The 23,236-nt window shown below is 42.5% G+C and overlaps 1 protein-coding gene across 1 annotated transcript; it reads left to right on the forward strand.

Annotated features, from left to right (window-relative positions):
* Positions 1–323: 323 nt before the first annotated feature.
* Positions 324–22,014, forward strand: LOC310859999 (extracellular calcium-sensing receptor-like; the record flags this gene model as incomplete). Its single annotated transcript, XM_083766763.1, has 9 exons — positions 324–581; positions 1,622–1,708; positions 2,412–2,666; positions 3,573–3,779; positions 5,799–6,026; positions 17,513–17,788; positions 18,268–18,495; positions 19,985–20,108; positions 21,101–22,014. The coding sequence occupies 9 exons, from the start codon at positions 324–326 to the stop codon at positions 22,012–22,014; spliced, it is 2,577 nt and encodes an 858-aa protein (XP_083622889.1).
* Between the last annotated feature and the right edge of the window lie 1,222 nt (positions 22,015–23,236).

Raw genomic sequence — 23,236 nt, forward strand, 5'->3', positions numbered from 1 at the left:
ACGATACGACAGGGGTTCACAAGCATTTCCTGGGGTTCCCAGCCAAGCCAAAGACGTTGAGAACCCCTGCGATAAGATACAAAGTCAAACGATACGATATTTTGAGTTTTAATTTCGATGGATTCTTCGATGCAGTTACTATATTGTTACACCCCTAGTTATTACAGTACTATCTTTGCGTGTTCAGGTTGGTCACTGATGGGTTCAAGTGGGCCCAGACCATGTCCTTTGATGTTTATTACAGTATCATAATGTGAGGTTAATTACAGTACTATCTTTGCGTGTTCAGGTTGGACACTGACGGGTTCAAGTGGGCCCAGACCATGGCCTTTGCCATCGCAGAGATCAACGGCAACCCCAGCCTGCTGCCCAATGTCACGCTGGGCTACGGGCTCTACGACACGTGCTACTCACTCGGAGTCGGCTTCCAGGCCGCCCTGTCATTGGTCAGTGGGAGCGAGGGGCGGTCCCGGTTGGACGAGAGCTGCGTCGGGCCTCCGATGCTCGGCATTGTGGGTCCCGATACCTCAAGGAATACCGTCGCCATCTCCAGTGTGTTCGGTTTGTACAGAGTGCCCATGGTAAGTGTATTGCTGGAAAAATATACTTTTTTTTTTTTTACCATGGCCTTACATATAGGACCACTGTTTTGTTTTTCCTTTTAGCCTAAATGTCTTACTGTACCACTGTGCTGTTTATTCATTTATGTCTAATCAATCAATCAAAAACGTATTTGATATTATGCTTAATTGTGGTGATTTTGTTATTCATATATAATATGACATTATGCTTAATATAATTGTGGTGACTTGTGGTGATGTATAAAGTATAATATTGTTGCTGTCGGGCAGAAACCTTTTACCCCATATTTTAACTTTCTATTTTTATTACTCTTTACGTAAATTAACGCCACACTTGATCACACTACAGCGCCACACAAAAGCATCAAAAGTAGCACATCCACAAGCTCGAAGCACGCCGCTTGTAGATCTGCTGCTTTTTCTACTATCCTGAAAAATAACAGTTGTTGGAACTGTGAGATTTCCACCCTCATATGCAATCCTTGTGTAGCAGTGGGATGTTAGGAATGTATTTGATCCGTTAAGTGGAGCATGCATAGTACACAGGGAGACATCTTGTAAAATAAAAATAAAAAATAATTTAGGTCTACCCTTTTTTTTTGTGGCTTTCGCCATAATTTTATATTGTTTATGGAGGGACAGACAGTAGGCTGACAGGAAATGGGGAGAGAGAGATGGGGGGATGACATGCAGTAAAGGCCGTCGGGATCGGGAGTCGAACCCGCAGCACACTGCCAGACTGGATTACCAGACAAGGTGCCTGGACCGCTGAGCCACGGCCCAGGCCATGTTTTGTTTTTTCATGAATTAATGTCATTGATCGCACTGCAGCTTCACACATTAGCATCAAAAGTAGCAGATCTGCAAGTCGCGCCCCGGTTCGAGCTGGTCGATCTGCTACTTCTGTATTTAAATTTGAATCTTGAAACGTAACACTTTTGGACATACTGAGGTTTCCACCCGACAGAGACGATCTGTACGTTACCGAACAGGTGTGTTGTGCTTTTTTCTTTCTTTCTTTCTTTCTTTCTTTTTTCCAGATCAGTTACTGGGCCTTGTGTTCCTGTCTGAACGACCGGAACCAGCACCCTTCCTTCTTCAGAACCAGCATAAGTAACACCATTCAGGTGAACCTTTCTATAGTAGTCCTCATCTCTCATTTCATTTGCGTATACTATTGCTGCTGTGCGTGCCTAATTAAGGTCTCTGTAGACAGCGTCAAATGATAATTATTAGAGGTTTTCATTGTGGAATCTGTGTAGGAGCTTCACTGATTTAGATACGACAGGCAGACAGACAGAATAATTGGGTAGTTTGCCAAAACAAATACTTATTTTCTATCCATTTTATTTTTATTAAATTTTATTATTATATTTTGTTGCATTCCTATGCCAATAGTTTGACCGATGCCGTACTCAAATGCAGGTCAATTGAAGATCTTCTATTTTTTAATGGCCACATCTAAAATGGCACAGATGACAGTTTTAATTGCTCCTTTATTAAGCACATATCACCTCCAGTGGTGTACAGTAACTCTACGGAAGTACTGCCCAGTACTTAAGTTAAGTACTGGACAGTAGGCTACTTAAGTACACTTTTGTAATTTTTGTAACAACTTCCAATACTTTTACTTCTAATCCACTACATCTCGGATATATTATTGTACATTTCCACCAAGTCATTACGACGGCATCAAGGCCTGCCAAAACACATTTTGTTCGACTAAATCAACTGTAGATTTAGTCGACTAAAATCTCATGATATTTGGTCAGCTAAAACTAGACTATAACACTGAAAAGACTTTAACACTTATAACTGCCAAATCTCCAGGTGCTAGCCATGCTCCAGATCATGAGGCGCCTGGGGTGGACGTGGGCAGGACTGCTGTACAGCGACGACTCCTACGGCCGCGACGTGGCCCAGATCTTCCGCTCGGAGCTGGCCCGCTCCGGCCTGCAGGGCTGCCTGGCGTACGCCCAGCTCATGCCCTGGGACAGCGACCCGGCACAGCTGCGGACCATCGTCTCCATGATGAAGGCGTCCACGGCGCGCGTGGTCGTCGTCATCGTGTACGGCGTGCACGTGGTTAAGCTCATGGACGAGGGAGGTGGTCGGGGGCGTTAAAGGGGCATTCCACTCATTTTCAACATTTTACCATGTCATTAATATACCTTAGCTGTTGTGTGGAAATAATGAAAAAGTATGAAAAAAATCATTAACATGGTGAAACACATCTTGATGTTTCACAGTGTTAATGATTTTTTTCAGACCTCCAGTTCTAGGAAACACAGAATGGGGGGACTTTCTTTTAAATTATTTCCACACAACAGCTCTAAGGTATATGAATGACATAGTACAATGTTGAAAATGAGTGAAATGCCCCTTTAAGTTTGTTTTTATATATTCAGGAACTTATAAGCAAGGAATCTGAAATGAGTTATGTTGAAGTGAAGATGTTCTGTCATATATCTCTGCTGTCCGGAAGAAAACTCCAAAATGTTCAGTTTTCAGAAAATCTTAAATTGTGTTGTGACTTTATATATTGTCAAGTACTTGCATGAGAGGGGGAGAGGTGGTGGACTTAGCTGCTTTAGCAGACAGTTTGAGAGTCCAATGGAGTTAAGAGGTCTTTCATTTTTTTACAAAAAACAACTTGTCATTGGTTTACTAGTTTTCAAATTGAGTTAGGTGGTTTCCTAGGTGGTTAGGTGGGGACCCTCTCTTCGATCCAGGTGGCTTCATTTTATCCCACTCGCTCGTGCCCTTAATTGTGTTGATTATCCCCAACCTGCTCCGTGCTCACCGTCATTTGCGTATATATAATAAAAACATTAAAGCATTTTGCTGCGTGTCCGAAACACGGAGCAAACACACAACAAGCTAGGGAAAGTTCAGGTACTTTCACGCCACAATTTTAGTAGAATGCATTTTGTCTTGATCATTTACAGAATATTGTATGTTGTTGTTGTTGATGGTGATCCCAACCAACAGGTGGTGAAGCAGGAGCTGACAGGTGTGCAGTGGATCGCTGACGTGTGCTGGATACCAGACCCAAACCTGGAGGCTCCTCACTACATGCCCTACCTGAGAGGCAGCCTGGGGCTGGCCTTCCGACGGGGAGACATACCGGGCCTCCGGGACTTCCTGTTGAACACACGCCCGGAAAATGACCTCGACAACAGCCATGAGAATGTCATAGTACGTAGAGTCTTTTCTGTTACATTTCCGTATTCATTCACCATCCTCCTTTCTCTCTTCAGTTTTCCTTTAACCCATTTTGGGGCGGGAACCGGTTTTGGTGTTTTGGTGTTATGCTTCAGCTATTTGAAAATAACAGATCTAACAAGCTCCTAGCGCGGCACAGTGAACTATTTTTTTTTAATTGTGAAAATGTGCTTCAAATCTTTGAATATATATATTATTTCAGAGTGAACATTTGAACTCAAATCTTTGCTTCTGAGGAGGTCCCTGGAACTACATATTTTCAAATGGGGGCGGAGGCATATTACATACAATTTGTGGGGTCCTTGACATGAAATATTGAGCACCACTGATACAGAAACATGAGGTATTTCACACTAGATACTGACACAGGCGTGGATTTTCACTCCTTTCCCATCCCAGGAGTGCAACACCACTCCTATTAGCCCGCAGCCTTTAGCTAGCAGTGCAACCAGGTACATTTTTTCAGCGATGCGATACAAACTCACAAATGATTTACGATCGTCGGGTGCACAGCGAGGCACCATGGACAGCTCTCAAACCTTTGGACATACGACGTTTTCGGGTTATAATGGAGGCTCAACGGAGCTGGATTTAACAATCGCATCGCTGGTGGTGAAGGAGGAGGTCCAAACGAGCAAGAGCAATGCTAAAAGGTAAACAGACGGATGGCGCGTTCATATATAGAGTAAACGGTTGTCTACGCTTATACCTAGCCTAGCTACGTTTAAAAGCGTAGATGGCAATAAAATAATGAAAGGCCATGGATGTTGTGTTCTTTTTAGATTACTGTGTTTCATGCCAATATAATTCAAACTATATGGCAACAGGAACACTTAATCTGTGGTAATATAATGAGGCATACTGTATAACGCCTTAATCCATTCTAAACAACACTAATCCTCATAAACACATTAAACAAGGGTTCTTTGAAAGTAACATTTAATAATTTTAAGGTCCTTTTAAAACCCCCAAAAATGTAATTTAAGACCCAAATAAATGTTGCAACAATGTCTTCCTAATTCCTATATTGAAATTGGCTAATGGGAGGGCCGGGGGCTGGCAGACCACCGTGGCCAGTCACCATTACTCATGCAGAATTGGAGATGCATAATATATACATCTATAGCTATATATCTATATTTTGTGTGTGTAATTTTAACCAATATTGATCTCCCATTATGCAATACCAGTTGTATATAACCAGTTCCACACATCTGTCTGTGTCCCTTTTATGCCCATATATGGAGATTTATTTTTGGGTTAAGGTTAGGTTTAGGTATATAGTTTTACTGAGGTTAGGTTAGGGTCAGCTATTTATGGTCTTCTTTCAACTTCAGTGTTCTTTGTGCGGTGCCTATCCGCTCCCAATGACTTGCCCTGAGTGTTTCTGTCTGTCTGTCTGTCTGTCTGTCTGTAAAAGAGTGAAGTTTTGTCACAATGAATAAATCCAGGATTCCGTGAGTGCGTGGACCAAAATATGAAGAGGCCTGTTAATAAACGTCACCATGAGGCCAATTTAAAATATATATATGCTGCATTGGAACAGAGGTTCTTCCTGAGCCTGCTGGGAGTGTACACACATACTGTGTTAAGGTTTCATGGCGATTAGCCTGGCCCAGCGTGCTTTCTGGTCTAGAGGGGTGGGTGTGCATGGAGCAGGCGCTTGAGAAATATTGGTTCACCGATCAGATCTCTCCAAAATGGACGGCCTGCGCAAATCAGCATTTCCTGGCTTTCACCGCAACAGTTTGTGTTGTGTCTGTGATGTCAGACCTTAGATCCTGGTCAGCCTACATAAAGTGTGAATTGTCTTTACTTTCACCTCAGTGTGATGTTCAGAGGTTTGTATTGAAGCATTTTCTGGAGACACAGCCCAAGCGAGTGACTATTATCCAACCCCAACAGAGGAACCTAGAACTGTCATTCTCATAACAGACCATTTAGCATTTGATAATGGAAGGAAGGAGTGAGTCCCAATATTTCCTGAATCAGGTCTCCTGTTCCGAGTGTCCTTATGCCCGTGCCTCCACCTTCTTCCATGAACCAATGAAGAGGAGCCACAACGACCTCTACTGCCAAACACAGAGGAAAGAACGGATCCCTTCAGCAGCCTGTCTGCAAACAAACTACTCTGTAACCAGCCAGAAACAAAGAGACACAGATGAACCTAAATCTAACAGTCATCAACAGGTTACCAAGGATGTAGCTCTGGCGGGAGAAGTAAAGACAAATCAGCCGAGTTACACAGGAAAGAAAACCCACACCTGCAAACAGTGTGACAAGAATTTCAGTCATTTAGGTGATCTGAAGAAACACCAGCGTACCCACACTGGAGAAAAGCCATACCACTGTAAACAGTGTGGCAAGAATTTCAGTCAGCTAGGTGTTCTGAAGACACACCAGCGTATCCACACTGGAGAAAAACCATACCACTGTAAACAGTGTGACAAGACTTTCAGTAGGTTAGATGCTATGCAGGTACACCAGCATATCCACACTGGAGAAAAGCCATACCACTGTGAACAGTGTGACAAGAATTTCAGTCAGCTAGGTGAACTGAAGACACACCAGCGTATCCACACTGGAGAAAAACCATACCACTGTAAACAGTGTGACAAGAATTTCAGTCAGCTAGGTGATCTGAAGACACACCAGCGTATCCACACTGGAGAAAAACCATACCACTGTAAACAGTGTGACAAGAATTTCAGTCAGCTAGGTGATCTGAAGAGACACCAGCGTATCCACACTGGAGAAAAGCCATACCACTGTAAACAGTGTGGCAATAGTTTCAGTAGGTCAGCTCGACTGAAGGCTCACCAGCGTCTCCACACTGGAGAAAAACCATACCACTGTAAACAGTGTGGCAATAGTTTCAGTATGTTAGATAATCTGCAGAGACACCAGCGTATCCACACTGGAGAAAAGCCATACCACTGTAAACAGTGTGACAAGAATTTCAGTCAGCTAGGTGATCTGAAGACACACCAGCGTACCCACACTGGAGAAAAACCATACCACTGTAAACAGTGTGGAAAGACTTTCAGTAGGTTAGATTCTCTGCAGGTACACCAGCGTATCCACACTGGAGAAAAGCCATACCACTGTAAACAGTGTGGCAATAGTTTCAGTAGGTCAGGTCACCTGCAGGCACACCAGCGTATCCACACTAGAGGCTGACACAGGAGTGGATTTTCACTCCTTTCCCATCCCAGGAGTGCAACACCACTCCTATTAGCCCACAGCTTTTAGCTAGCAGTGCAACCAGGTACAGTTTTTCAGCGATGCGATACAAACTCACAAATGATTTACGATCGTCGGGTGCACAGCGACGCACCATGGACAGCTCTCAAACCTTTGGACATACGACGCTTTCGGGTTATAATGGAGGCTCAACGGAGCTGGATTTAAAAATCGCATCACTGGTGGTGAAGGAGGAGGTCCAAACGAGCAAGAGCAATGCTAAAAGTTAAACAGACGGATGGCGCATTCATATATAGAGTAAACGGTTGTCTACGCTTATACACATAGCTTAGTGGAGGATATTACTGAAACGATCGTTCACTTGATGGTACAAGCACCAAATTTGGCACACAAGTGCTTCAGAACCTACTCTATCAGGAAAGTACGTTGTCCACTTGAAAAAAACAAAATGGACACCATTTTTCAAGATGGCCGCCATCCGAGGTGGCTTTAAACAGTGTTTGAGCTATATTGAGCTCTAAAATCAATTTATTTTTGTCAAATATGTTTTTATTGAACAGATTATAAATTATTACAAACATTATGATATGAAATCCTTTTTTTATGAAACAAAATTAAAGAAAAAATAAACAAGACAAAAAAGAGAAAGAAAACCCTTAACCCTCCCACCCATACTGCTCAGTGACACTGCATACTATAGAATAAGATGATAGAAAGCTCATGGAAAGCGTACAGTCAACCATATCAAATGTATCCTGTCTTATTAATTGTTTCTACTCAGGTAATGGACAAGGGGCAGCCAAACCTTATCAAACTGGCTCTCCCTGTTTCTCAGGAAATACCTTATTCTCTCAAGATGAAGTGTACTAGTCATTTCATTTAACGAGTGCTTAAATGCTGGAGCCTCCTCCTTCTTCCAGTGTGTCAAAATTAGTTTTTTTGCTGTAATCAGACCATATGAGAAGAGTTGTTTCTGTGCTCTCGTCAACATAGGCATGGAGTCTGACAAACCCAGAATTATTAGTACAGGATCGGGGTCAATATGAATACTCAAAATATCAGAGAGCGTCTCAAATATCTTAATCCAATATCTTTGTATCCGAGGGCAAAGGGCGAAGCTACGAAGAAGATTTGCATCTATTGTATTACATTTGTCACAATGCGAAGAAATATCTGGGTATATGTTATGTAATTTTAATTTGGAATAATGGAGTCTATGTATGACTCGAAACTGAATAAGGCAATGTCTGGAATTGATAGAGCACGCACTAATTTCTTCAAGGCTGTCTTCCCAGAGCTCGTCTGAAATTGAAGTCCCCAGCTCATTTTCCCATGCCAGCTTAATAGCTGATGTAGTAGGTAGGTTTGCCACTTGAAATGATTCATAAAGATGTGACACCCTCACGTCTGGTACTGTATTATTAAGAAGGAACCTATCTAGGGATGAAGGTGTAGCTCTCTCAAAAGTGGGAGAAAAGTTACGGATGTAGTTCCTAACCTGTAGAAACCTAAAAAAGTCCTCCTAGGGAGTCTATATTTTTCCTGCAGTTGAGCAAATGAGTCAAAAGTTCCACCCATATATAAGTCTCCAATTGTGCGTATACCCAAACCCTTCCACTGTGCAAACGTATCATCCAGTTGGGATGGTAGAAATGAGGGGTTATCAGCTAAAGGGAGCAGAAAAGATAGTGAGTTGTTCCTAAAATATGTTTTGATTTGTTTCCAGATTCTTATCATACTGTGAATAACAAGGGATCCATTGTAAATGGATTTATCTAATTTCATGGCGGATAATATTATTGAACTTAAACAGTATGGGCGACATTTCTCCTGCTCCCATTGTAGCCAACGGGGAGGTTCAGCTGTGTTGTTTAACCAGGCCGAAATTGCTCTAACATTGGATGACCAGTAATATAGGCAGAAATCTGGCAGAGCAAGCCCACCAACCTGCTTCGGTTAGATGGGATTTTTTGACCCTATGTTTTTTGTATTCCCAGATAAAGGGAAGGACAATTGAGTATAAGCGTTTGAAGAAGGACTTGGGTAGAAACACAGGGAGGCATTGGAAAAGATACAACAGTTGGGGAAGAAACATAATTTTGATTGTATTAACTCTACCTATCAATGAAATAGGGAGCGATTTCCAAAATTCAATGTTGTTTTTTAGTTTCGCCAGAAGAGGGGGGTAGTTGGCCTTGAAAACTGAAGAGAAGTCTTTAGTAATTTGGATACCTAGTCCTAGGTAGGTAAAGGTTTCCCGTGAAATTGTAACTGTTAGTCGCTCTAGCACGGATATATCCCTCAAGCCGACAGGCATTAGCTCACTTTTAGTCCAGTTGATTCTGTAGCCCGAGAACGTTCCGAATTTGTTTATTTTGTCTAGAATATTTGGGAGACTGGTCTGAGGCTTAATAATGAACAGAAGAACATCGTCCGCATATAGCGAAATCTTGTCCGGTGTACCCGCACACTCAACGCCATGGACGTCAGGTTCAGTACGAATTGATTCTGCTAGCGGCTCAATAGCTAGCGCGAACAAAATCGGGGAAAGAGGGCAGCCCTGTTTTGTGGAGCGGAACAAACTAAAGCGTGAAGATAGCCTAAAATCCAATTTTGATGGCCTTTTCTTCAAAATATATGTTTTTCAATTCTGAATTTAGAAAAAAAAAATATATATATATATTATGACGATACAATGGGAATTAAACGAAAAAAAAACACTCTTGGTTATGTTTCCGATGTGATGTCTAGGTACGTGACCACCCAATGTAGACACGTGGTAGAACAGTAAACTGTATATTGCATTTCAGCAGTGCTAGAAGACGTAGATGTGGGTTTTTTTTTTTCAAAATGGCCACCAAATGACGATTGAGCATTTGTCTGAAAGATGCGTTAAAGACATTAGTTTCACTTTCGGCTTTTGGACGTGTAAGCTACTTGTAGGGGAGGCCACGTAGAGGCTGTCTTTGTCTCCCCAAATGTTATTTTATTTTGTATTTTTTGTTTTTATATTTTTGTATATTTTTGTTGTTTTTATATTTTTGTATTTTTTGTATTTTTTATTTCTTATTTTTGTATTTTTTTTTTTTTTTGGTTACTATTTGTTAATTATTTTAGTCCTCACATTTGCAGGCACACAGCCGTGTACACTTCAGGCCGAAGCGATAGCATTTGCATCGTCCTCTGCATTCCGTCTTGCAGCCACATTTCGTCAACTGCTCACAAGACTGAGCAATGAGTGGAAGGGTTGTCCAGAGTACCTGCCAGACCTCACCAGCCCCAGTTGGCAGGGCTTTCAGTTTGCATTTTGCACACTGTTGCCTGGCCCCATATGCAGGCAGCTTGGAAGGCAGAACGCTTCACATGCTGAACGAGGGATGCGCTTGTCAGTGGAATGGCATCATAAGACCTTTGCTTCCGAGCAAACAAGTCCAGTCTTGCCTCATCAACCTTGTCTGTAGTGCTGTGCTTGTCATACATGGTGATGACAAACTTCTCAAGGATGTTGAATCTTCTATGAGAGGTGGGTATTGACTGAGCTTTTTGAAGACAGGGCTCACTTCAGGGCAAACCTGCCATGCTTGCCATGCAGTTTTCTTGCCTTTACCATGGAAAGCTGAAACTACGTCACAGCCAGTGAAGGCGTGAAATAACAGCATGCCACTGGATTTCTCTGGGCCAAGATTCACCACCATATCATGAATTGGCAACCACCTAATGGACTGACCCTGACCAAATTCTACCCAAATAATTTCTAAGCCTGCATCCTGAAGAGTCGCAAAAACATTGACTGCAACAACAAGAATGTCTGTGTCGCATGCCTTAATCAACACAGACTTCACCTGTTGCTTGGCTGCATGAAGAGCATGTGTGAAGATTCTGGAGTCAGCTTCTTCCTGGTTGCAAGGACTTAAGCCTTCAAGGCTGATGGGTTTGTTTGAAAGAGCCTGCTCTCCCTTGGTCACAACTACAACATTGTCTGGACACAGGGTCACTGTCAGCTAGGAACCCCGAAGAGCTCAGTCTTGTTGTCGTTGTCTCGAAGGAAGCTTTTCCAGTTGGGTGGTAGTTTGGTTTTGTCTGTCACTCTACGTCGTCCTCCCTTACCTCTGTTTGTCCTTGTCCTTCAGGCTTGAAGTCCAGTAGACATCAAAGATGATGTCTGTTCGCTCATACTTTGATGAGTATGTCAGGATCTTTGGAACTACATCTTGGACAACATATTCCTCAAAGGTCCTTGATGTCTTTGGAGACAATGAATACACAAGAGAGGAACCATCAATGATAATAGCATCACATTTTGGTTGTTTGTCAGGAGGAGAAATGGTAGCTTCCAGAATTTTTGCAAGCTGAGACTTTTGACCAGAGTGGAGTTTACCTGTGTTGCTCAGTGCTGCAGGGAAAGACTGATTCTCATGCTTAAATAACTGAAGCAGGTCACACTCTCGTGATTGGCAGGATATAAAGAGCTGCGAGAACAGACGACAGTCGTCTTTGAGTACCTGCCTCTTTCCGTCACTGCAGGAAGCTGCAGCTGCCTCTTGGCGAAATAAGTCAGCTTTGTTCCTTTTAATGGGTCTATAGAAGGACCATTGAAAAATTCTTACAAGCTCAGCAGAACTGGGATGTGCGACATTTTTTGTGTCCAATGTGAGCAGATCTTTGGACTCTTCTGGGAAGGATTGCCCAGATCCTTCATAATACTAAACAACTTCTGGACCTTGTCAGTGAAGGACTTCTGAGACTGTATGGTCTGCTCATGATGCCTGATATCTTCATTTGCTACTTTGACCTGTGATGCCAACTCATACTGGTTGACTAACTGGCTAACTTCTGGTCCAGACACCATCCACCGCCTCAGTGCAGATGGATCCTCAGTAACTCCAATGGCACCACCATCACCTTTAACAACTGCATTGGCCTACTCGTGAGCTTGGTCAATGGCTAAGCCTGAGAACTCCCTGTGAGTCTTGTGGACCACAAACTTTCCCAGCTTAAATTCATTGAACACCTGAGGATGAGTTTGCTCCAAAGAAACCATGTCTCTGAGGTGGATGGGGAGCCATCGAGCATAGTTCACATTGTTGTTTGCAAAGAAGAAGGGGATTAGAGCAGACAGTGCTTGGCAATACAAGTTGAAGTTAGCCTCTCTGAAAGATCTGACCAAAGAGAAAACCACCAATCCCATTGACAACACAAGCTCCCAGAATTGTGCATTTGACGAGGCGGCCATCTTGAAAACTGGTGGCCATCTTGGATTTTAAGTTGGATAACATACTTTTCTTAGAAAGTACATCCTGGACATCATTTGTGCCAGAAGTGAAGGATTATTATGGAATATTGACTTAATCTGCCCCAGTTTATCGTTTAATTCCCATTGTATCATCAATATTCAATATTTTTTTATTTTCTAAATTCAGAATTGGATACTCAAAAACATATATTTTTAAGTAAAGGCCATCAAAATAGGATTTTAGAGCTCAATATAGCTCAAACACTGTTTAAAACCACCTCGAATGGCGGCCATCTTGAAAAATGATGTCCATTTAGTTTTTTTCAAGTGGACAACGTACTTTTCTGAGAGAGTAGGTTCCGAAGCACTTGTGTGCCAATGTTGGTGCTTGTACCATCAAGTGAACGATTCTTATGATATATTGACTTAATATCCTCCACTAGCTGGCATAAATACGTCCCATTAGCCTAGCTACGTTTATAAGCGTAGATGGCAATAAAATAATGAAAGGCAATGGATGTTGTGTTCTTTTTAGATTACTGTGTTTCATGCCATTATAATTCAAACTATATGGCAACAGGAACACTTAATCTGTGGTAATATAATGAGGCATACTGTATAATGCCTTAATCCATTTTAAACAACACAAATCCTCATAAACACATTAAAACACAATCAGTGCCGGGAGTGCTTCAAAATAGGAGCTCTGGGGTGCTGGAGTTGTCTGAGCGCTTTTACTCTGAAAGCCATGAACCGGAAACAATTTCCTAAAAAAGTTGACTTTACAAAGTTGATCTTACATTGCGATCATTTTAATTTATACGATATATTATCCAAAATGCGTTCATATTTTGCGGGAGAGACGGATGAGGAGCAGAAATGAAGCGCCAGCATATCGATCCATTCATCACCACGGAGAGCACCCTGGATTAGGAGATACGAGTCATTCTTTCCGCCGCGCTAAATCAACGGCAAGCTAATAATTGCTCAGAGCATAGCATACGGCAGCCGAAAGGCGAACGGGCCAAAAAAAAGAAAGAAAAATTCTGAATATTCTTATCTCGCCCTGTATCATTGAGGATGCGCTAGGACGTCCTCACACGTTCTTAGCACATCTCGGTTCGAATCCTTAAGACGAACAGGCAGTGATGGGCAAGCTACTTGGAAAATGTAGTAAGCTACACAGTTACTCTCTATTAAATATAGCTCAACTACAACGAAGCTATCCCCAGAGAATTGTAACAAGCTACACTATAAGCTACATGGAAAAAGTAGCTAGCTACATGGACACTACTTTTTTTTAATGTTTTTTATCAACTTCATGATCAAGTTTCCACCGAACAAATAGCCTAATAGGCAGGCAAAAATGCTGAATTTGATTGTTTATTAAAAAACAAATTGGAAACAAGCCCTCTGTCTTGCTTTTGGTGTCAACCTTTTCACATTGACTTGTATTAACTTGTATACTTGTATATAAACATAATAAATTAAAGGCAGTGAAACAATAATCAAATAAACACCAAAGTGTGGTAAAAAACTCAAAATGACATAAATTTCTTACATACGGCTAGAGTAATCCATTTCTGAAATGTTCTCCTCGTCGTTGTGTCAGGAGCTAGATTAACTTCAGTTCACAGTTCAAACATTTAAAAATAAACTAATTCAGTTCATAGTTCATAATTCAACATTTTGAACTAAAGTTCATGGTTCCAAAAAATTAACGATTTTAGTTATTTTTCGTTTCCTTTTTTTAAATTATTATTATTGCCACAGCCTAGCCATTTGCGCACCAGCTGAGAGACAGGGATTTAGACTAGAGAATGCTAGTCTCTCAAGACAGACTGTTGCCTCGGGGAGGCGCTGTTTTCCCGAATATTTGACGATGGGATTCTCAGATTGAGAGAATGCTGACAGGCACTCAAATGAGATGTTAACGTCCTGTAGGTAGATTTAGAAATAAAACTAGTGTTGACTAATCAATACAAGTGGCTCTTATTTTGATGGGGCAGTTTCTGCACACAAAGTCCGTTTGACTTGTAAACAAGCTACGATGAATGAGCTGTCAAAGTACTAGTCACTAAACCATGTTAGCAATCAAATTTACAATATGAAAACTTTCACTAGACAATAATGTAGGTTACACACGCTGGAATTAAACATGGAACCTGCAGGCAGCATTAGGTGACTAGCCTAATTCATTGTATAATGTGTTGTGCTAGAGATAAAAGGACAGCTGCTGCATGACATCCTCCTGCTGCTTAACAACGACATGTGTCAGACTCTTCTTATCTAAACCAACCGATCATGGATTTCTTTCCAGGGATTTTTTTCCTCCCACAAAACATTATTTAACAGTCAATTTGTAAAGTATAGCGTTTGTTGGACGCTACGTCACTACTTGGGTCTAAAAATAGCTACACTACAGCAAACGCTACTTGGTTCAAAAGGAGCGACGCTACCATCAAGCTACTGATAAATGTGGTTAAGCTGTGTAGCGCAGGGCTGCCAACTTTCAGAAAAAGAGTGAGACTTTAGTGTTTTAATGCGCGCGACGCAAAAAAAGGCCTTTTTTAATGTTGATTTGGCCTTTTTTAACATTGATTTAGAGGAATACAGACATCCAACCCTAGAAAAAAAAGTGAGTGATGCAACACTGTGTGGGGGTCCCGGGGGTCTCCCCAGAACATCCAGACCCCCATGAACACACGCGCCCGGGGGGCCGGGCCGGTTCCGGTGTGCTGTTTTCATGCTCAGACCCAGCCAGCCAGCCAGCCACACACATAGCTCCGAAAGGGAGTGGTTGCACCACTCAAAAAAATCCAAAAATAGGCCTATATGAACATATATTTGTACATGCCACAGCCCACATCAACATATTTGTGGATATATTGTTTTTGTTTAAACTGCAAAAGAAAATGATATCTGCATATTATACTGAATAATAACCCACATTTTGAATAATAGCATTTAACAAAATTAGTGAAAGAGTTGCACCAGGTGAAGAGATGGTCAGTCTCCTATTGGTCATATGGTGCACCTTCTCCATGTGTGCCTATGTCTTCTATTAAATATCCATATTGGTTTACATAAAAACTTATTCTGATGTGATAAAACAGACTACATCACAAATTAATCACCCACCTCAGTGGAACATTCTCTGTCAGTCAGTCAGTCAGTCAGTTGTGGTCTCTCTCTCTCTGAACAGAACTAATGAGTCGCGATGCGGCCCCTCCCCCTTCACACACACACACACACACACACACACACACACACACACACACATATTATAATGTGCGTCTGGCACCGTTCCTCATCTCGCGCAAGAGACGCCACACACCAAATATATATAGAAGAGAGATAGTCACTTGTTGTGGAGGCTATATTGTCTTCCATGAAAAATATTTCGAAGCGATGTTAAACTCTGCATGGCTCATTTCCATGTGTCACAGTCAGGGACCCTGCTGACGAGTTGGAGGTTACACTACTGCATATAACAGCATATGCATTATCTCATGCAGAACGGCTACTCTGCCGTTTGTGAGGACGCACACATCGGCGCGCGGAGCCGCAGAGAAAACTGTTATTATGAGAGCCGGCTTGGCTTTTTTGGCACATTATATGCCCCCCTCGGCGTGCATATTGTGAGTGCGTGAGAAATGGTGGGTGTGGCGTGAGTGCGTGTGAAAGACGTCTCATGCGTGAGTCTCACGCTGAATGCGTGAGAGTTGGTAGGCCTGGTGTAGCGTCGCTACTTGTAGCTAGCTACTGCCCAACACTGATAATATCTGGTATTGTTTAAAACCCATTATGGGCGGGAACCCCTTTTGGTGTTTTAACTTAAGCATTATGTTATACTTTAGCTATTGAAAAATACGGGGAGTGAAGAAGAAAGGCAGGACAAAGGTTCTCCAGATCTCAGCGTTTATTTGGTAAAACACAAGAGATTCAGTCGCTACAAAGCAAGCATGTCACAAAGGTACATGCAGGTCGTCTGTTCCAACCAGCCTAGTAAGAGCCAAATGAAGACTCGTTCGAACAGCCCCATTCACAAGAAATACAAGGTGTTATATACTTCAGATCTGATCCCTCCTCTCCAGTACATGAACTAGGCACTTCCTGACTTTTTCGACCAATGAAATCTGGGCTAGTAGCTCATTCAGGTTTACAGAGGGGGGCCTCTTATCAGAGACACTGTTCATGGAATGTTTTACTTTGCACTAAAACAACAGATGATGACTTAAAGATACAATGACAAATTGTAGTTAAAACATAACCTGGTCCTAGATGAAACTGAACACTCTAATGAACATCGTTAAATATAACGGAACTGAACAGACTATATTTAAAGGTATATTCAGTGATTTCACTCAAAAAACCTTAGGTTTCGTTTTTGGCTGTGGGACCCAGCCTTTCGTCCAATCAGGATAGAGAATCAAAAACGAAACCTAAGGTTTTTTGACCCCCAGGGGTTAACTGGGGACAGGGAGGAACTCCTTATATGGCCAGCACACTCTATAGTAGGGAGGATTATCACAACAAAACAAAAAAATAAGTGATATTTGAAATAAGTGAAATCGCTGAATATACCTTTAAGAAGTGAATTAAAACAGTTTAACCCAATCGAGCCAGTTATAATCTTATAGTCTTATATAGTACATTTTAAATCAGTACAGGTTGCACTCACTTTTAATAGTTATAGCGTCTATATCTTTCTATAGTGACAGATTGTAAAAGTCATTCTTAGAAAATGTGGAACAGTTTAAATCTAATCCAGAGTAAAATCCCTACCCATTTTGGTCGCAGGACTATGCAAACACATGTTCTTGTGGCAAACACTAGGATCTGGTTTCATTCACACCTCCAGGCAGCCTCAAAGGTTTTTAGAACAATAGATGTGAAATGTAATCATTTCCTGCCTCTGAGGAGTGAGAGACCCTTTTTGGTGTATGAGATCACTTTAAAACATTTTAATGACCTAATGATATTAGTAGCCTACTCTGGTTCATTTATAGAATTATACGACACTAGTACAGTAGGTCATAGTTTCCCTATTGTAATGCCATTAGTACTCATTTCTGTATCTATCGAAAAAAAACATTTTTACTCTAGTTTTGAATTGGTTTATGTTTCCACAGCATTTAAATTTGTCCCCCAACTCATTCCACAGAGTGGCTCCATAATCCTGAACAGTAACTGTTTTGGACATAATGAGGTTCCTCCACATGCAGACGACGTTGTTCTGTTGACGTATTCATCTGTGTCTCTTCAGGTAAGGCAGTTTTGGGAGTACACATTTCAGTGCAAATTTCCCCCCCTTCCGTCGCAATGGGCGGATGCCGGTGGAAGAGTGTGCACTGGACAGGAGGACCTGGGGACCGCACAGACGTCCCTGCTGGACGTGTCTGAACTCAGGACGGTGTATAACGTGTACAAGGCTGTGTATGCTCTGGCCCACGCACTCCATGACACCATGCAATGTGTGCCCGGGAGAGGGCCTTTCGCCGGGCACGGCTGTGCCAACGTGCAGACTGTCCAGCCATGGCAGGTTGCGATAAAAATAAAAATAAAGTTTTCTAGACTTTCATGTTGGATTTCATTTTTAATTGTACTTTGATGAAACATTTCATTAAGGATCCCCATTAGCTTTAATCCCTCCCTCCAAAAAAATGTGTGATTGCGTAATTAAAATGTATAAACAACTAAATGCTGCAGATTATGTGGGGGCAATTCTTTTTTCATATAGGCATAGCATATTTGCCACAACAATCACATATTTCAGTGAAATATGTGAAATATGCAGGGCTGGTAGCTAGCTAGTCTTCCTATGGGGTCCAAGCCCGACGTCCAATGCACTAAAGGTTGGGATATAGCTCATGTTTAGATCATGTTGTAAATACTGTCAGATGTAGTAGTTAATACATAGACAGTCCCTGACTGTGTCACCACTGTATGGTTTGTGTCTTGTATGCAGTAAGGTTTTAAAAGTCTCTTGCTCCTCGTAATGCTTTTAATCACCACGTCTAGCTTGTGCATTACCTGGAGAAGATCAACTTCACCACATCCTTTGGGGATCAAGTAGTATTTGATGGGAACAGTGAAGCCACATCCACCTGTGATGTCATCAATTGGGTGTGGCTCCCCGACGGAAGCACAAAGATTAACAACGTAGGCGTGTTCAAGCAGTCCGCCTCCACGGGTGGAGAACTCTTCCTCGACGAAGACAGGATCTTCTGGAACTTTGAAACCAATAAGGTGACATTCTAAAATAACGCATGTTTATCGTGTTGCACTCATGATGTGAATTGTAAATTGACTGAGGTGATCTTTACACGAGACTGGTGTTCATACATAGGAAACGGCAAAATTAAGTATCGTTTGCTGGGGCCCCTTTAGACGAGAACAGCGTTTTCAGGAGGTGAAAACGCAACAAAGTGAAACCACCTCCCAGAGTGGAAATCTTTGAGAACGCCGTTTCCTATGGTCTCCATATGAATACGCAAAACTTAAGACATCATGGCTCACGTTGGCTCACAACACATATGTTTATTAGTTCCTACAATGAAAAAGCCTCCCTCCTAACAAGCGCCGCTCATCAGCGTTGGTGAATGTAAAACCATGATGTAAATTAAATGCCTTGTGAATGTGATAGGTGGCAGGCAGCAGCGTTTATGTATCCCGTGGCGTGCTCTGCCTGCATGCAATGGGCTGCCTGTCAGCCTGTCTGACACCTCAATGTGTTAGTAGAAAGCAGGCAGCGAGCAACGGCCACAACCCTGTCGTGGTCTGGAAGCGTCATTCAAAACCCTGATAGGGTTGCGTGAAGGGAGAGCTACCTGGTTCTTCTTCTTGTACGTGGGTGACTGGTCTATTTGGCGGCCCGTTACCGCCACTTAGTGACATTATAGCGTTTTCATGAAGTGTGCGTTCTCATGTAAATGGTCAATAAAAAAAATTGAACGCAACGGGACTTTGCCGTTTTATCTGGAGATGGTCGCCGTCTAAAAGAGGCCTGAGTTTATCATAGTCAGGGTTCATCGCTACGCCGGCTTGTGGTGGAAATGTATGTAAAAATGACAATGACAAGTCTGGTCACAAACACATTTGTCCTGTGCACAGATACGTTGATGACCCCTCCATCCATCTTCAACCGCTTATCCGTAGTCGGGTCGTGGGGGCAACAGCTCCACCAGGGTGCTCTTCCCTCTCCAGAGCAACATTAGTGACTTCCTCCTGGGGGATTCCGAGACGTTCCAAGGCCAGTGAGTCTATGTGTTTCCTCCAACTGCACCTTGGTCTGCCCCGGGGTCTCCTCCCAGTGGGATGTGCATCGAGAACGTCCCTAAGGAGGCGCCCGAGAGGCATCCTAACCAGATGCCCGAACCACCTCAGCTGGCTCCTTTCCCGGCGAAGGAGCAGCGGTTCTACTCTGAGTCTCTCTCGTGTGACTGAACTTCTCACCCTATCTTTAAGGGAGATGCCAGCCACCCGTGGAAGAAAACTCATTTCGGCCGCTTGTATTTGCGACATTATTTTTTCGGTCATGACCCACACTTCATGACCATAGGTGAGAGTAGGAACGAAGATTGCTCGGTAGACAGAGAGCTTTGTCTTCTGGCTCAACTCTCTTTTCGTCACAACAGTGCGGTACCGCCCTCTGCCGCTCCAATTCTCCGGCTGATCTCCTTCTCCGTCCTCCCCTCACTCGTTGATGACCCCTGATCATAGAAAATGTCCTCTGTAGCCTCCTCGGTCAGTGTGCAGTGAGAGCTGTTCCCCTGGAACCCGTGTGGCCAGAAGGAAAGGAGAACCTGTCTGCTGCTTTGACTGCATCGCTTGCTCTGAGGGAGAGATCAGCAATGAGACTGGTGGGTTTACATTCTTTTTTCTTTTTTTTTAACCCATTTAGACCTGAGGCCGATTCTACAAATGCCTTCTAAATGCTGAGTTATCTGAAAAGCCAAACATTTTCATGTGGCCAAAATATGTAATTGGCCACCGACCCCCATCTGAAAATATGTTATTCCAGTATCCCCCCAGAAGCAAAGATTTGAGTTAAAAATGTTCACTCTGAAAGAATATATATTCAAAGATTTGCGCCACATTTTCACGATTTTTCAAAAATAGCAGATGCAGATCTACAAGCTCGTAACTAAAGTATAACATCACTAAATCAGTAAAACACCAAAAGGGGTTGCCGCCCAGAATGGGGTAAGATATTTTTTGGGGCTTTTTGCCTTTATTGATAGTTTTTTTTTAAGTATGACAGGAAAGGCGGGGAGAGATGTGGTCCCAGACATGCGGCAAAGGTTGTCGGAAATGGGACTCGAACCAGCGACACACCGTCAGGCTGGATTACCAGCATAGGTGCCGGGACCGCTCGACCACGGGCCCAGGCCGGTGGGTTTACGTTAAGCATGCACTGTAGGTTATCCTGAGTCCGGGCTGATACTGTACGTGTCTTTACCTATAACCCATTTAGACATGGAAAGCCTATATGTTGTTTATACCTTTCGATCCGGGAAAGCTTCTGTGTCATTTTAGATGTTGTGGTTGTCAGGCAGAAACCTCCTATCTACATTTTCCTTTTTTTTGTTATTATAAATTATATATTCTTTGGTAAATTAACGCCCTACTTGATCATACTACACAACTACAGCGTCACACTAAAAGAACAAAAGTAGCAGATACACAAGCTCGAAACGCAACGCAAACAGTTTCGGACAAATGAGGTTATTCTGGAAAATAAAATAAAAAAGGAAGGTGTTAAGACTGTTTCGTTTTTTTTATCGGCCGCAGGTGTTTTTTGTGTTTTAATCGTCCGCAGGTCTAAATGGGCTCATCTTCTTTTCTGTGTTAGATTCTACCGAGTGCACCAGTTGTCCAGAGGACTTTTGGTCCAGTCCCCAGCGAGACCGCTGTGTCCCTAAGAGCACGGAGTTCCTCTCGTACCACGAGGCCCTGGGCATCTCCTTGACCACCATCTCACTGCTGGGCACACTTATCTGTGCCGTTGTCATGGGAATCTTCCTCTACCATCGAGACTCGCCGTTGGTGCGCGCCAACAACTCAGAACTCAGCTTCCAAATCTTGCTGTCACTCAAACTGTGCTTCTTGTGCTCACTGCTGTTCATCGGACATCCCAGACTCTGGACTTGTCAGCTGAGGCATGCCGTGTTTGGGATCAGCTTTGTGCTGTGTGTCTCGTGTATCCTGGTAAAGACTATGGTGGTGTTGGCCGTGTTCAAGGCATCCAAGCCTGGGGGCGCAGACATTAAGAAGTGGTTTGGTGTCATGCAGCAGAGAGGAACAGTTCTGGCTCTTACTTCCATCCAGGCGATAATCTGTGCAGCCTGGCTCGTGTCTTCCTCGCCGACTCCTCATAAAAACACACAGTACCAAAGTGATAAGATAGTCTACGAGTGTGAAGTGGGATCGACAGTTGGCTTTGCAGTATTGCTAGGTTACATTGGTTTACTGGCAATCCTCAGCGTTGTCCTAGCCTTCATGGCAAGGAATCTCCCAGACAACTTCAACGAAGCCAAGCTGATCACTTTCAGCATGTTGATCTTCTGTGCCGTGTGGATAGCGTTCATCCCAGCATATATCAGCTCCCCGGGCAAATATGCAGATGTAGTCGAGGTATTTGCCATTTTAGCATCTAGTTTTGGCCTTTTGGTGGCGCTGTTTGGACCAAAGTGTTATATAATTGTTTTAAAACCCGAGAAAAACACTAAGAAGTCCATCATGGGGCGTGGTGCCACCAAGACATAGAATCAATAATACTAATTATGGTATAGGAATTAGGATAAATAGGATAATTTTGATTGGTGATAGCTTATTAGAAATAGATTGTGTGTTCTACCAGATTAAAACAGTAATCCAGTCAGAGATGTAAACATATATTCTCTATCATAATGAAAGTTATTAAAATGGTTGTCATTACAATTAAAAGTATATTTTCTTCTTTACCATGTGCAGTGAAATGTCTCTTTTTAAAGGTCCATTTTCTGAATTCAACACCACCATTCAAATTTGCAAAAAAAAAAAAAAAATCCATTATGTTTTTTTAAAACACCATCTATCCTACAAGCACTTGATTTGTGATATTGTGTTGTTTTGCTGTTGATTTGTTTTGAGTGTCTTGATATCATTGTCCTCAGTCAGTAGAGCTCTTGACTTTTGACCAACAAGTTCATGGGTTTGATCCTGGGAACCGCCAACTCAGCGTAACTATGAGTAGCACGGCCTGGGTGTGGCAAGTCGTGCGGTAAGTACTGGGAGCTGATGGTAGGTGTGGCACTCCATCTCCCAGGCATCTAGCACATTGTAACAGGGACATACTTCCGTGTGTTGTGGTTGATACCAACAATAAGCCACTTATGACCTACTACTTACTATGGGAAAATTACCCTAAATGGTTGAAAACCCATGTTTCAACAGCCTATTATTCTGTCCATGTGAATTTGTAAGAGGTCTCTATCAGCAACCTTAAATGGAGCAGGCAGGTCTACGAGTTATACAGTCATGTCATATAAAACCACATTATGTTTTTTATAACTATAAAAATTAGTCAATGGCCTTCACATTTTTGTTACATTAACACCAATGTGTTTAATCATAAAGGTCAGGTTTAATACTTTGTATTGCAGAGATAGATTCAAATTTCAATGTTGATTAAAGAACTTTCAGTAAACTTCATCTAATGTAGCAAGTAATTGCAGCACCCCACCCAAGATTCGAACCCACAACCCTCCGTTCACCAGTCCAGCACACAACAGACAAGTCACAGAAGTAACTCACTGGCAGTTTTTCTCTGTATAGGCTTAATTACTTGCACAAGCAGAGCGCGCAAGTAATAGTTTCGCCCGGTCCGTATGCACCGTCCCAGCCAACCCGCCACTTTTGATGCGTATGCAAATAAAACAGCAAATTGTGCCTGATTTGCTGGGACCAGATTACATACATGACCATATTTCTTACGTCATCATTGAGA

Source organism: Protomyctophum parallelum, assembly GCF_964188405.1.
Source record: "Protomyctophum parallelum genome assembly, chromosome: 6".
Lineage (NCBI taxonomy): Eukaryota > Metazoa > Chordata > Actinopteri > Myctophiformes > Myctophidae > Protomyctophum > Protomyctophum parallelum.